This window comes from Microchirus variegatus (genome assembly GCF_963457635.1).
Source record: "Microchirus variegatus genome assembly, chromosome: 20".
Classification (NCBI taxonomy): Eukaryota; Metazoa; Chordata; class Actinopteri; order Pleuronectiformes; family Soleidae; genus Microchirus; species Microchirus variegatus.
The window spans coordinates 21361171-21375728 of record NC_139821.1 but is presented as its reverse complement, the minus strand read 5'-3'; the positions used below and the strand labels follow the sequence as shown (position 1 = coordinate 21375728).

Sequence of the window (14558 nt, the reverse complement as noted above, 5' to 3'; positions counted from 1 at the left end):
TGGCTTAGGGTTAGTCTAATATATTGACATTAGAAGTTTTTAATGTCAGTAACAACTTCTGGAAGGACAGAAACATCTGCTACTGGCTATGGAGCCACTGCTACTGCTGATCAGCAGTGATGCTCCTTGGTTATGTGACAGTGGGACTGAACAGGCCTGTTGAATTAGGGTCATCCACGTGGAAACAGGTGTAAGTGAATAGGCATTGTAGTTATTTTTTTTTTATTTCACCCAAAAAGTTTTGGGAGATCAGAAAAAGTGTTTTTTGAAAACAGGTCCCAGAGTGAGAAAATCTCAATGCACTGAATTCACATTTTCATGTAAACAGCGGATACACTACTTTAGGATAACAATGATGACACTCCTCTCTGTCCCTATCTTTGCAGTCATCGTCACCATCATCAGCAGCCATAAAACAACGATTCAAAGACTAACACATAATTAACTCAATGCACTCAAATACAGCATTCACAACCCACTTTATATCAGTCACTAACCTCTTTTTCTGGTTTGTGGAAGTGTTTGATAATGTTGTTCATTGCCTCTCCAATCGCCTCATGGATTTGAGCTGAAGTTGGTTCTGCAAAAAGAAAACAACCGTAATTATGTTTTGTTGGTACCTAGTTTATTTTGTTGCATTTCTAATTTATAAATGTATAGGCTACTTGCATGGATAGGAAAATGTTGTGTTTTAAGAGGGTAACTGTCTCCTGCTTTAGGCTGTAATTGTAATGTATGTAATTGTAGGCCTCATTGTGAGGATATTTTGGTGCCAATGCAATTTCTTTTTTGATGTCGCCTACTTATCCATTTGTTGAGTCAGTGTTTGGCCTTTTCAGTCCAAAAGTGTAATCCGGCCCCATGAGGTCTCACTTGAAAAATGTTAGCCCCCTGTCCAATTTCACCCTGGCATCCCTGGGCAGTGACGAAGGTGTACAGTTGCCTTAGTGTGGTCATGTAAATAAGATCCATACAATTTTAATGATTTTTTTTTCTTGTGCTTCCTCATATTGGAGTCCTGAGTTCATGTACAAAGTTTGGTTTCGATACGTGAAAGCGTTCCTGGTAGATAAGCTAACTTCCTGTTTAGCGGCTATGCTGCCGGTTTCGGGCAAGTGCTTCCTAAATCCAAAAATCCTTCTGGTAACTTTTGTGAGGCTTGGTCCAAGGATCGCGTACATCAAGTTTTGTGAAGATTGGACAACATTTGTGACCTGTGAAAGTTTAGTTTCACTTTCTGTTCAATCCAATATGGCAGAAGAACGACAAGGGTCAGTATCACTATCTCCAACTTCCACACTACACCGGTTCCGGCCGGACGTTCCAGAGTTGGACCGATGGAGATATCTCAAAAGGTCTAGGAGCAGGAGCTGACCCAATATCTGGCTGACAGGAATAAGAAAAAGAAGGACAATAGTGTGCTGCCTTTCAGCAAGCACACTAATAAACCTGGCAATTTAAGGGTTAACAAAAACAACCTAAAAAACCTCTGTCGTTTTACTCTGCTTCACTTCACCAGCATCAGACTTTGCACAGCTCATGTCCACATGTTGTTACACATCCACGTGCGTTTTTAAGCTCCTACTGCATATTTTAAAGGTGATATTCACTTTACAATGCAATATCCTTCATTTATGCTGGGTTCCATGTGCATTTACTCTGACACAGTGGCATCTACAGTGAAACTTATCTCACAAGTGGAATTCACAATCCACATAGAGCTTGTAACTGCAGAGATGTACTCTATTTAGTTTGGACATGTCATTTTCGAGCAGGGTCAGGGAAGAAATGGTTAATGTTGTGCAATTGTTCGCTTAAAGGAGATAAAGTAAAGAAGCAATGAGGCTTTTTGTGCACACCATGTGGTGTATGAGTTTAAAATTGAACAGCGACTAGTGTACTGTTGAGAAGTTCTTCCCATCTTCCTCTGAACTGACCAGTGTCCAGCTCTGACAAATACTTACTGTAGCCTCGTCCAGAATGTGACGTGATGCTCGTGTGTCTGGTTTGGGAAGGTGAACCCTGCACTGGTGGTGTACGGCAGCTTTTCCCACAATCCTCGTCTCCACTGGGCACAAGCAGCTCACCGATCAGAACCCTCTCCAGGCTGCCGTCGCCAACACCTTTACCAAGCCATCGACCACAGGGGAACCTGAAGGGAACACAGAATAATGAATGCGTTTTTTCTTATATCAAATCCCATGCAAAAACTAAATTACTGCTGAAGGCCAGTGTTACATAACACTGTCCCACAGAGCTCCAGTTTCTCCACAATGTTAAAAACATACCAAGGGGCACCATGAGCTCACACAGAAATGAGTGGATATTTTAAAAGACCATCAGAGTTTTGTCTAATACGTGTCAGAGTGGGAGATCACACTCTATCAACATATGTGGAGGTAAATAAAGGTAATATGAGAACTAATGAGAGACAGAGCCCACACTCACCTATATGTGTGTCCAGTGATCTCATTACGCACCATGACACAGTCCACCAACCATTTAGCGAGGAGACCAGCGTTATCATGACCCAGCTGCACTGTGGTCAGCTTCCCCATGTTCTGACACTAAACACACACACGCAAAGAGAGAGCGAGTGAGAGAAGAGAAGATAGCAAAGTTAATGTTAAGTATTGTCAAATACAGTACAAAAAATATGTTTGTACGTTCCCCATTTTGAAGATTTAGAACAAGATTATCACAAAGTGACAATCAGGTGTGCTTCGCCAGTGGAGACGTTCTGTATGAAAATTCCTTTTGCAGCTGGGAAACTGAGAGCAAACAGAACCACTCCACCTTCACACATCCCACCCTGATGTAAATATACCTCAACAATAAATCAATAAAACCGACTTTAACTCTGTTATGACCATCATGATAATTGGAGATGTTCCAATACCATTTTTTCCCTCCTGATACTGAGTACTGATACCAATATTATAATAAAAAAAAACAAAAATCATACTACGCTTGCATGACTGTGATATGATTATCATTGTGGTGAGGCCTGGCTCAGGTTAAACCCTTTTATAGACATGAATGAATACAGCAAATGGAAGCCATTTATATTTAAATAATGTTTATATTTAAACAGTAGTGCAACAGCAACTTAACTAAATAAATATAGAAATACATTTCTTTGATAAAACTTAAAAGTGAAGCCACAATATTTTTAAATAAAAGGCAGGAATTTAAATGTTTAAATGGAACGTTATAAAAAAGCTGTGCAACAGCAACTCATAAATGTTGACTGTGTTCACCCAGGGTGTTGTTAAACTAAGTATAGACATGGGACACATGTCGGAGCTCCAAATGTTCGTGCTAAAGCTGAGCACCTGCACGTCTTTCAGCATTACACGAAATGCGTTCCCCAACTGTCTCGTATAATACATATAAAGCAGTTTGGGAGATATATTTATGACTGGGCAAACAGTACCATGGCTCCATTAAGCGGCGAAATCCCACAATTTTAACGACGGACAAACCCTCAAAATCGCTTCTTTGCATATGTTAAATGTCGCAGTCCTACTGGTGGGAGCATCCAGTGTGAAATACTGCCAAACCACCGTCATGATGCGCTGTATTTCTATGTTTATGTGCGCATTAGAGTGAGTTAAACGTTCGCTCCTTGTCTACAGGTGTCAGCTGATCAATTCTTCTTCATGCCTCTAAAACAGCAGCACAGCACAACTGTTCAGTGCTGCAAAGAAGAACTTTGACAGAGCTCACGGAGGTATTCAGTAAAAGGATTCCTATTTCTAATAAATTACGTGGTATCGGATCTGTGCCTGGACTCCAGGACCCGCCCATACCGATGCCAGCATTTTTGGCAGTATCGGAGGCCTTTCCGATACTGGTATCGGAATGGGAACAACTCTAATGATAATTAGGCCGTCTAGATTTAATTAAAAAAAATGTGATGGTTCTACAGTGAGAGTAGAGGTTACATCAGCACACCACAACCTAGTGACACTAACTCACATCAAATGTCATATCCAGGACATTCTTGGGGATCTGCCTGATCCCAGAGTCCCTCAGCTCCCCTGACACACACACCCATGGGTTAGAGGTGGTCATGGCATTGCTCAGCTTCTTGATGGTGATGATGACAACTCGGTACGGGATCACTGCAGGGACAAACATGTCAGTGGCACAGACAAACACTATACGGAAAAAAATATTCCGACACCTGACCATCACACCAACATGGACTGTAATGACGTAATCAAATACATATACTTGTGCCGGGTGGTTTACCAGTTCATACCGAAAACTGGTATATACATTTTGCAACGGAATGTGGTACAGCAAAGCGCTCTTCGACGGGGGATGCTTTTCACTGCTGAACCACATATGATTTGGGCTAGTGATGGGAAAAGTTTGTGTAGGACTCTGTGCTGCACTGTGGAGCCAAGAATAGAACTTTTTGCAGACTTCCTGTTTTTGGACTGATAGCGCTAGTGTGTTCTGACGACTGATAAGCCGCTGCCTACCCGTTGTTGACACTCTGACAATCAGTGCAAGTGCAGCCTTCCATTTGGAAGGAATGGACGGTATCTGTGGACATTCCCACATTTTTGGTTCTCACATTTAAAACGTTGTGGGGATGTTAGGGTTAAATTGATGTACCTTTGAAGGGGTAATGTACAGTCTACTTAGCCATTTATATTGTAATCATTTTGAATGTGTGTTTATGGTTTGGGTTTGAGACAAAACACCAGCTTTTGACCATTCTTCCTCTGATATATTCTCCTGCAAGTCCGTTGCTCCATGCTTCTAAAGTGCTGTGTGCTGATTCTTCAGATTTATTTATTGGCACAAAGTTCCTCACACTTCCCCAGAAGGTGGGTCATGGTCAGACAAAAGTCGTCGGATTGGGACGAAATTTGGTGAGTGTGTCGGGCTTACTCGAGCCTTATTTTCTAGAGGAATTTTTGGGAATATTTTGTGATATAAAGTGGTCAAAATTGCGTTACATTTTATGTCCATTATGTTTGAGACAAGTTACAGATGAAAATTTTCTCTGCATCAAAAGCGTGGCCTCAGACACGGGTGGACACTTACTGGACACTGGGTCCAATAAGTGTCCACCCGTGTCCAGCAACACTTACTGGACACCGGTACAGTGGTTAGGTCATAGGCACTATGGGGATTAGGCATATTGGACACTCTTATCTAATTTGGAACAAATCCTGCACAAAATGAGTGTGACATTGAATGCTTGTCTTTTGTCTCTCACGGTGAGGTCAGAGAACTGCTGCGCTCCCCGAGTTGCGTGGTCCTAATTCAATTTAATTCCTGCATGTAACAGCAGCTGAGGGAGAACTCACTGATGGTCGTGAAGACACTGGTGAAGCAGAAGTAGTCAACAGCATTCAGAGAAAGCAGGTGGAAGAGGAACTGCTCCTTCTCCTCCTCACAGCGCAGGAAGGCGTAGTGCTTGTACAGCTTCCTACATACAAAACACATACAGGTCTGGTTATTGTCAAATACAGGAACAAATGAGTAACTGATTGTCTCATCAGCTGTTTACATGGATGTTAAAAGTCAGATTTTAGTCAGACAGGTTTTCTTATTGACTGTAAGATCTCATTTGAAGCACATAATTGCCAAATTGGTAAGCTTGGTTTCTACTACAGAAATAAATCCTGCTCAAAGCAAGAAAACTTTCAATTCAATTCACTTTTATCTGTATACTGCCAGATCACAACATACATTATCTAAAGGCTCTGTACACAGTAAGGCAAAAAAACCTTTACAATATTATAGAGGGATGATAAACTTCTTCCACCACTGGACCCAGCACAAGTGTGGAAGGGCCTAAGAATTATGACTGACTTTAAGAACAAGCCCAGCTCGGTGAGTAGCTCCGCCCCCTCTCTTGCTGATGAACTCAATGCTTTTTTTTGCACGGTTTGAGACACACTGGGAGAAAAATAACTTTATAGTGAAACCCCCTTCACAATCAGGGAGAGTGATGTGAGGAGGGTGTTCAAATGGGAAAAGGCAGCAGGGCCTGACCAGATTCCTGAGAGGGTCCTTAAAGCCTGTGCAAACCAACTAGCACCAGTGTTCACAACAATCTTTAACACCTGGACTTTAATTGCCATTTTTTGCACTTTTGCACTTTCAAAAAAAAAATACACCTGCACTTTTTAAGTCATTTTTTTATACTATACCTTTTATCAACTACTTTTATAGCATCACCTTAGGTAGATGCCTGTTTTTCTTAAAAATACATATTGTTATTTATAAAAGTCTTAGTCTTTTTTGCACAGTGACAGACAGATTGCTTTACCGCTTTTAAATTTCACTGTAAAGAAATTGTAAAGAACGCTCTATTTTACAAAACATGTGACCAATAAAACTGAATTGAACTGATTGGAGCAGAGTGAGAGTTCAGAGAATCTTTAGCAGCGATCAATCACATGGAGATTCATGGTGTTCTCCTGAAAAGAGGCTTTGACTAGAACATTAACACCCCAGCTGCATCACATCATGGTGGCGTCTGGGAGCGCCTTATTAGAATGGTCAATCTTTGCACGACGAAAGCCTTCATACCATCCTATGCGAAGTGGAAGCTATTCTTAACAACTGTCCTATAACCAAGGCACCTGGCGACGTTAACGATTTGGAAGCTCTCACTCTCACTCCCAATCACATACTCTTGCTGAAAGGAAAACCCCTGGACTTTTTCAAGAGAATGATCTTTACGTTAGAAGACGGTGGAGACAGGTCCAATACCTTTCTGACTTGTTCTGGAAGAGGTGGATAAGGGAGTACCTGCCGCTGTTGCAGGTACGGCAGAAGTGGACAAAGCTGCGAAGAAGTTTTTTTTTGTGGGAGACATGCTCCTCCTGGATCGTGGTTCATGGGAAGAGTGATAAAGACTTACCGAGACAAGAAGGGATTCATACGTTCTGTGCAGCTTAAGACGAAGACGGGGAAGATGGAGCGTCCTATTTCTAGGCTTTTCCGCAACAAGAAGCTTGTGTAAAGGTCTTGACCCAACGCTGGTTAACATTCAACCCAGAAGAAAGAAGAAAAGAAGACTTGAAAGTTTTCTCGCCCCCCCCCCCTATTTTTTTCTCTCTTTTTTTGTGGTGGAATTGGTCACATTTTTCCCAATTAGGGGCCGGTGTGTGTGTGCCAGCAGTGACTTTTTTCTCTAAGTAATGGTAATGGTCCACGGTAGGGGGTGGTGTAGGTTAAGGAGCTCACGGCCGTAAGTGTTCATCAGGGCATTTACATGAGACACAGGTGTATTGGATGGACCGATGACTAGGGTTTTGGTTAGATCACACGGTTTTTACCGCTAACACGCCACAATCAGATTATCCTTCACCTCACGTTACAATAATAGGATTCAAAACATTTGAATATTACAATAATAAATGGGAACGTTACCCGAAGAACACTGCCGGTGTGGACTTCAAGTTACGTGGATCGGCGAGTAAAAAAGAGGGTCTAGCCCGAGTGGCTGATTAAGTTTGGACAGTCACCACAGATAATAAAAAAAAATATATAATAAATCAAAATATTTAATTGTTCTTTATTAATATTTATTTTGATAGTCACACGTTTGTTAAGTTATTCAAATAACCTAGTGTACCCACAGTGGGATGTATAATATATAGAATGTTGTGAGTTGAAGATTTGAATGGCCTGGGGGAATAAAGCATGTAATAATATTAGCTGTGCATTGTGTGTGAGCTTGGTCGCTGACTTGGTTGCTCACTTGGTTAAGGCTTGTCGGGACAGCAGCTGTTTCAAGTGCTGAGAGAGCAGCTTCTTCTCCAGGGACAAACGAATCCAGGCTCTAGCTCTGCCCACGTCGGTTTTGATCTCGGACATGCTCTGGATGTGCCTGAGGAGACATAAAACACACGTGAAAATAAACCCTTTATCATTCAAGCTTTCAGAAAGTGGGTGATGAACAACAATTATTTGGTTTCCATTGTCCCCCAGTCCATTTACACGCTTTCCTCAGGTCAGATAGTTATTAGGACTGTAACGACTAGTCGACTAATAGTTGTTGGTGAGGTCATCGCGTGTTTGAATGTATATTCGTAAGTGGGATTAAACGTTTGCGTTCAAACTCTTATTACATGTTCGAACAAGATATATACAGGGCACATCGCATTAAAACAATCCTTACCTGTCTTGCATGGCTCACAGCACTTAGAAAAACATGAACAATCCCGCCTCCCTCAATGTCCCACCCTATTATTACGGTCCCTTCTCCACAGACGTGTGCTCCAACTGTGATCCCTGATGTGACATCTCTGTACTCCAGAATCGATTTTTTTCTGCTAGACAGCAAACTGCTATCTGGGGTAAATAATGTTAAATACCACAACATAAGAATTTCAGACCACTGTCCGGTCTCTGTATCATTGAAGCTGCTTGAGCTGAGGAGAAATTTTTAGATCCTGGAGGCTTGATCCACAATTGCTAACAAGAAAACAATTCTGTGAATATTTGGAGACCCAGATGGAAGTATTTTTTGAAGCAAATGATAAAGATGACATCTCCCCAGTTATTTTATGGGAGTATTTCAAAGCCTATATAAGAGGATGCATTATTTCATATCAGTCCTCACAAAAGAAACGCAACAATCAAAAGCAGACAGATCTAGAGAGGCAGATACAACATTTAGATGCAGAAAATGCTGCCAAGCCTTCCGCAGAGAAATACAATAAAATCTCAGCCCTCAAATATCAGCTCAATACACTTCTCTCTGAAAAAATTTCTGTAGCCTTTAATTTCACTAAACAGAATTCTTTTGAATTTGGGGATAAACCTCACAAACTGTTGGCGAGACAACTGCGGAGAGGGAAAGTGATAGGGCTATTCATAAGATAAGATCAGGCACTGACACGCCTGTCACTTCGCACAATGATATTAATAATGCATTTTGCCAATATTATGAAGTTCTATACAGCTCCCAGGCACATGCACCTGAGGCTATGAAACAGTTCCTAAATGCATGTCAATTACCAACACTGTCGGAGAGCGATCAGAATTTCTTAGGAATAGAAATTACAGAAGGAGACATAAGGAAAACGATCAATTCCCTGAAGAATGGCAAAAGCCCGGGACCAGACGGAACAACGAGTTTTTGGCAATACATTAGCTTCATTTCTTCTCAGGATGTATAAGAAGTCCTTGGAGGATGGCAAATTACCAGCAACACTCAATGAGGCTACAATGACGCTTATTCCGAAGAAGGGGAAGGGCTTAGAGCAGGTGGGCTCGTATAGACCAGTGTCATTGTTAAACTCTGATTTGAAAATCTTGGCTAAAACTCTGGCTTCAAGACTCAATCCTCTTGTAACTAAATTGATACATCCGGATCAGACCGGTTTTATCCCAGGCAGACACCTATTTCATAATGTTAGACGCCTACTTAATATTCTGTGCTCCCCCAGACGTCCAACGGAAGATCTGTTCATTCTGAGTTTAGATGCCGAAAAGGCTTTTGATTGTGTAGAATTCCCATATTTATATGCGGTATTAGAAAAGTTTGGGCTTGGAACAAGATTTATCTCGTGGATAAAATTGCTTTACTCTAATCCTAGTGCCAGAGTTCTCACTAATCAGACAATGTCAGGGACAATCAACCTACACAGAGGCACTAGACAGGGGTGGTGCCCTCTTAGCCCCCTGCTGTTTGCACTGGCACTCGAACCCTTAGCGGCGACCGTTCGTGCAAATAAGGAGATCCGTGGTTATGATACAGAGTACACCTCAAATAAAATATCGCTATATGCGGACGACATTTTGACCTTTATCACAGAGCCACAAACTTCAATGCCTCTTTTACTGGCAGTGTGTATCAGCGTCATTACCTCGTTTATGAAGCCCTAAAATTTCATGACAAACAGTTCATTTTTGCAGCAACTAGGAGGTTTTTGACCATAAAACAAGTAAATGTTTGTAAGTAGACCTCCAGAACTCACATATATGTGAGATAGGACCACTCTATTGGAGCTTTAAGGCCCATAATGAGCCCATAAAGATAAATGCAGGTTAATGCATAATAAATTGTGCTCATTGACGGCTTATATTAGTCTTTGTTAACAGTTATTAAAATGTAGTTTTTTAATTTTTGTGAATCCTACTTTAGTCATCCATCCGTGTGTCAGTATTACATTAGTTAGTGTGTACTATACTATATCACTCATTCTTTCCCACGAGTGGTGAAATTAAATGGTGAAATGTAGTGTAGTGACTTCAGCATGAATTCAGATTCAAAGCATGTTCACATAGTTACATACCGTGTCCACACATGAAAACAAACACAAAACGTGTACCTCATGCCCTGTGTAAGAAACAGACAGAGTGATGGCATCAATGATGAACAGTCAGACTTCCTCCTCTCAGGAACATGTGACACTGTTGAGGAGAAATAAAGAAAATAAGCATGTGAGACAATGATTGATGTGATTAGATCGAGCCGAAACCAAAACAGAGAACCAAAAATCAGAAAGAAATGATTATGTAATTGTTTTTTAAATCTAATTTATGGCTGGGACTGTGCGTACTTACCTCACTAAAGTCAAGCCATTGCAATTGTATAGATTATATTATAGCTATATACAGGAGATTAATATTCATTTTTCAAAGAATAAATCAATTAAGAACCTATGAAAAAAATTAGGAGGATTTCATCGACCATATCAGACAATGATATGGCAGGTCACAGTTTTTGCATGCATGCGTCATCACACCATCCTGTTTCAGTGGTTTTGTTTCTGTGTTTTGGCCGAAAACTGAAAACGCCTTTTTTTGGCCAATATGTTTCAGTGGCTGGATTTTTGATACATACCAATATTACAGAACCTGACAGACTTACTATATCTGATCCTTACAATACCCCTGGTTGCTTTTAACAATTAGGGAAATAGGAGTTGACATTATTCCAGTATGAATCTCTGTTTATGACAGCAAGTCGCTAGATTTGTCGTTAGTGGCTTTAAAGGGACACTGTGTAGTATTTATGGGTTTATATAACCCAAAATCCACTTTTTTTATACATATTATGTGCTCCTGCATTGTCTAGTCGCTGTATAATAGTTTTTGTTTCATTTTCGTAGTGTTTCAAAAAGTCATGTAAAATAACATGGTCGCGGGCCGCGGTTGCATAGCCACTGTTAGCAGAGAGACGCCATGTTTCTACCGGAGCCTGTAAGGACAAACGCAAGAGAACAAATCAAGCGTCTCTTTACTTGTAGCAGAAGTCCTGCCTCCTCTCTCTCTGCTTCGTCTGCTACGGCCGCGGTAGCTCCGCCCTCTCCCTCGCCTCACGAACCTCATCTGCTGACACGGAGAAAGACGACGAGGACGACATTTGACCGGCTGAGGACACCGTAGCGCTCAGGGAAGGGAGGGGGTGAGCAGAGGAGCAGTTCTTTGTTGTAAATATCAGCCTCTCCTCTAGATGGCACTATAAACTACTCACTTCACCTTTAAAAAATTTTTTAAATAAAAATAACAAAAGTCGCCAGGGTCTGTAAAGTTGCTAAATATGCACACAAACGACACAAAACGTAAATATTAACAAACATTATTTTTTTATTCCCCTGGGTCGGTTCATTCTGTCCCGTTTCGACTTTGTGTTGTCTGGCATTCATTGATTCAAGTTGCTCGATTCATTATTGTGTAATTTGATGAAATATTTCCCTGAAGTGAACACTCTTATTCACCTATGGTAAAGCTCTGTGTCTTTTGTGCATGGACACTGTGACAAACGGGGTTGAGAGAGAGAGAGAGTGAGCCAGTGCACAAATTCATTATTTCAATACTGTTAAATTGGGATATCTTTCTTTTCAAGTACAATGATTGTATAGACTGATTCTACAGGCATACGTTCATTGTTTTCCCCTGTTTCAGGGTGATGCCCCAATTTGGTAAATTAATATTTAATTAATGTATATCTAAAATATTAAATATTATTGATAAATAATATTGCCAATGAAGTTGTCTCCCAACAGTTACCCTGTTTAAGACCTTTTCTGGCATGACCACTGACCTTATCAGGACCAGCAGAACCTCATTCATTTGTGAAGAACATTTTAAGTTTTGGGCTTTGAATTGTGTCTTGGTTAAGGTTAGGCATTAACTACTTACATTGTGAATCGGACTGCAGCTGCTTCAGTTTCTCCTCTCGGGCCTGGTAGTGCAGAAGGTGGGACCACAGCGCTGACTTCCCCTGTGAGATCAGAGAGCTTCACATCAGAAAACCATAGTCACACATATAATCACACACAAAACAGAACAGGAAAACTGAACAGGAAAACAAAATGTTTAAATAAAATAAGTACCAGACAATCTCCAAGGATATACATTTATTTTCCAACTCAGCCGGTGTGATGGAGACGTCTGGAGACATTTTCAAGAAATTTCATTCAGTTCTTCTAGTTGCCGAGTTCGCTGATGCTATGGCTAGCGCAAGTCAATGATACAAGTTAGCATGGCATTAAAAACACTCATACCGACTCCACAGTGCACCTGAGGCAAATCAATTGTAACGGCAGACTATTGATGTACATATCTGTGTTGATAGAATAATATTTGAAACAAAACTAACGTCGCATCGCATGGATTTTTGAGGGACTACTTTCTCAGCACTATACTTCCGGCATCGGAATCAGTCCGCCGCTGCCGGAAGTATGACGCGCTGCTGCTGCTGAGACATAAATCCTTCAAATTGCAAGGTTGGTTTTATTTCAAACATTCTATTGCAGACCCCTGGACTAGACAATGTAAACGGACACATCCGATCACTTGCAATATATAATGTGAACAGTTGGTCGGGAAGATCAGATTCTGATCTTACAAATCTTATTTGGGCTTTGGCCAAATCAAGTCCTAAGAATGCTGAACATGAAGTGTGTGTGTGTGTGTGTGTGCTGACCTGTTTGACCTGCAGCCCATGGCTCCAGATCCTCTCCAGCAGATCACACAGGCTGGCGATCAGAGTGTTCTCCTCCAGCCCAGTGATGTTGGCATCACCATGGCCCAGCTCCACCGCCTCACGGCCCATCTTCTCCACCAGCATACGCTTCGTCTGAACACACACACATGGATTGACGGATCAAGAAAAACTAAATAAAATTAAATAAAAACACTGAATCTCGAGGGGGAACTTTGCTGTGTCACCTTCATACGACACTCTTTCAGCAGACCTTCCACAAACTTCCAGTTGGTCTGTGCAATGACTGCTGGTGACAGATCAGAGAGTTTGGGTTGTCGCAGGCTTTTCCCCAGGCTGCGAGCCTCCTGCATGTACTTCTGAACATCAAACACAAGACGTTAGGGAGTCAGCCACTCTGATGGCAAAATAAGAGTGACTCAGTAATGTCTGCACTCATCTGAAAAATGATGACTGATCATTTGATGACGTCACAAACAATTATCAAAATATCAAGAAATCTCTTATAATGGGAAAAACTGTAACAGAAAAAAATGCAAACTCAGAATCATTGCATAAAGGATTCATATTTCTTTAGTGAAAAATAATTAAATTAATAAGATGATAATGAACCATGATGAAAGATGCAATTTCCCATTGTTGGCTGGCTGGTGTTTATGTTGTAAATAGCTTTAGCAAGTAGGATTTATTAAAGCACAGACAGATTGGAAATCTCTACAGTTGGATCAGAAATTTCCAATCCGTGAATTACGTCTGTATCGGAACCCGATACTGATATTGGATCGGATCAGCCTCATCCCTATTAATAAGGTTGGTGGCTGTGGGGTTAGTGTTGTCTGTGAGAGGGAGTCCACAACACAGACAGCTCCTTCACATACCAGACAGGATGCAGAGGCAGATTTTTTAGGCAGTTTGATAGGCAGAGGTGAAGCATTGTCCCACTCCCAAAATGCCATGGAGTTTTGCAGGACCACACAACCACAGTCCAACCGCTGGTTGACAGGCGCAACCAGCAAGTGGCACGCAGACAGGAGTGGACGGACACAGGAGGAAATGGGGGGAAAAAAAAGCAGAGAAGACAGCATGCACATAGAGAACACTTAAAGACTGAAAACAATCAAAAGCTAAATGCAAAGATTATTTAGTTGCATGCCACTGATAATCATAAACACGAGAATGAGAGAGAAAATATAAAGCTGAAGAACAGAGGAGGGGCTGAAGAATGATTCATAGGATTTGATTTCTCTCATCTGCTTTACCTCTTTCAGGTCATTCTCCAGGTTCATGTGCTTTGTTTGTTGTCTGTGGCGCTCTTTCCTTTGCTGAGCTGTTGCTGTCCTGTGAGACCACCTGCAGATCATACATGTCATGTGACTACTAATTAATCAGTGTGCGTGTGTGTGTGTGTGTGTGCGTGTGTGTGATTATCTGCATGATAAATCAGTGAAAATTAAAATTCCTCCAAAAAATTTGAAAATCAAGGATGCACACCATCGGGCCATGCTCAACCCATATCAACGGTCAGCGAGATATGCCTGTCACAGACGGACAGACATTCCCAAAATGCACTGTTTTCAACAGTATACTACCATTTTATTGACAAACAGTACTTAACTCTTGC

General features: G+C 41.3%; 1 protein-coding gene across 1 annotated transcript in view; it reads right to left on the bottom strand.

Moving 5' to 3' along the window:
• LOC310941896 (DENN domain-containing protein 5B-like) overlaps positions 1–14558 on the bottom strand; it is a 33635-nt gene that overhangs the window by 4076 nt on the left and 15001 nt on the right. Inside the window, exons 9-19 of the mRNA XM_083907143.1 lie at positions 14197–14287; positions 13165–13296; positions 12920–13072; positions 12133–12214; positions 10317–10398; positions 7739–7867; positions 5331–5452; positions 3982–4127; positions 2449–2567; positions 1965–2152; positions 498–580 (exon numbers count right to left, since the gene is read on the bottom strand). Of these exons, the coding sequence (XP_083763269.1) occupies positions 498–580; positions 1965–2152; positions 2449–2567; positions 3982–4127; positions 5331–5452; positions 7739–7867; positions 10317–10398; positions 12133–12214; positions 12920–13072; positions 13165–13296; positions 14197–14287 (1327 nt within the window). The remainder of the gene's footprint in view (positions 1–497; positions 581–1964; positions 2153–2448; positions 2568–3981; positions 4128–5330; positions 5453–7738; positions 7868–10316; positions 10399–12132; positions 12215–12919; positions 13073–13164; positions 13297–14196; positions 14288–14558) is intronic.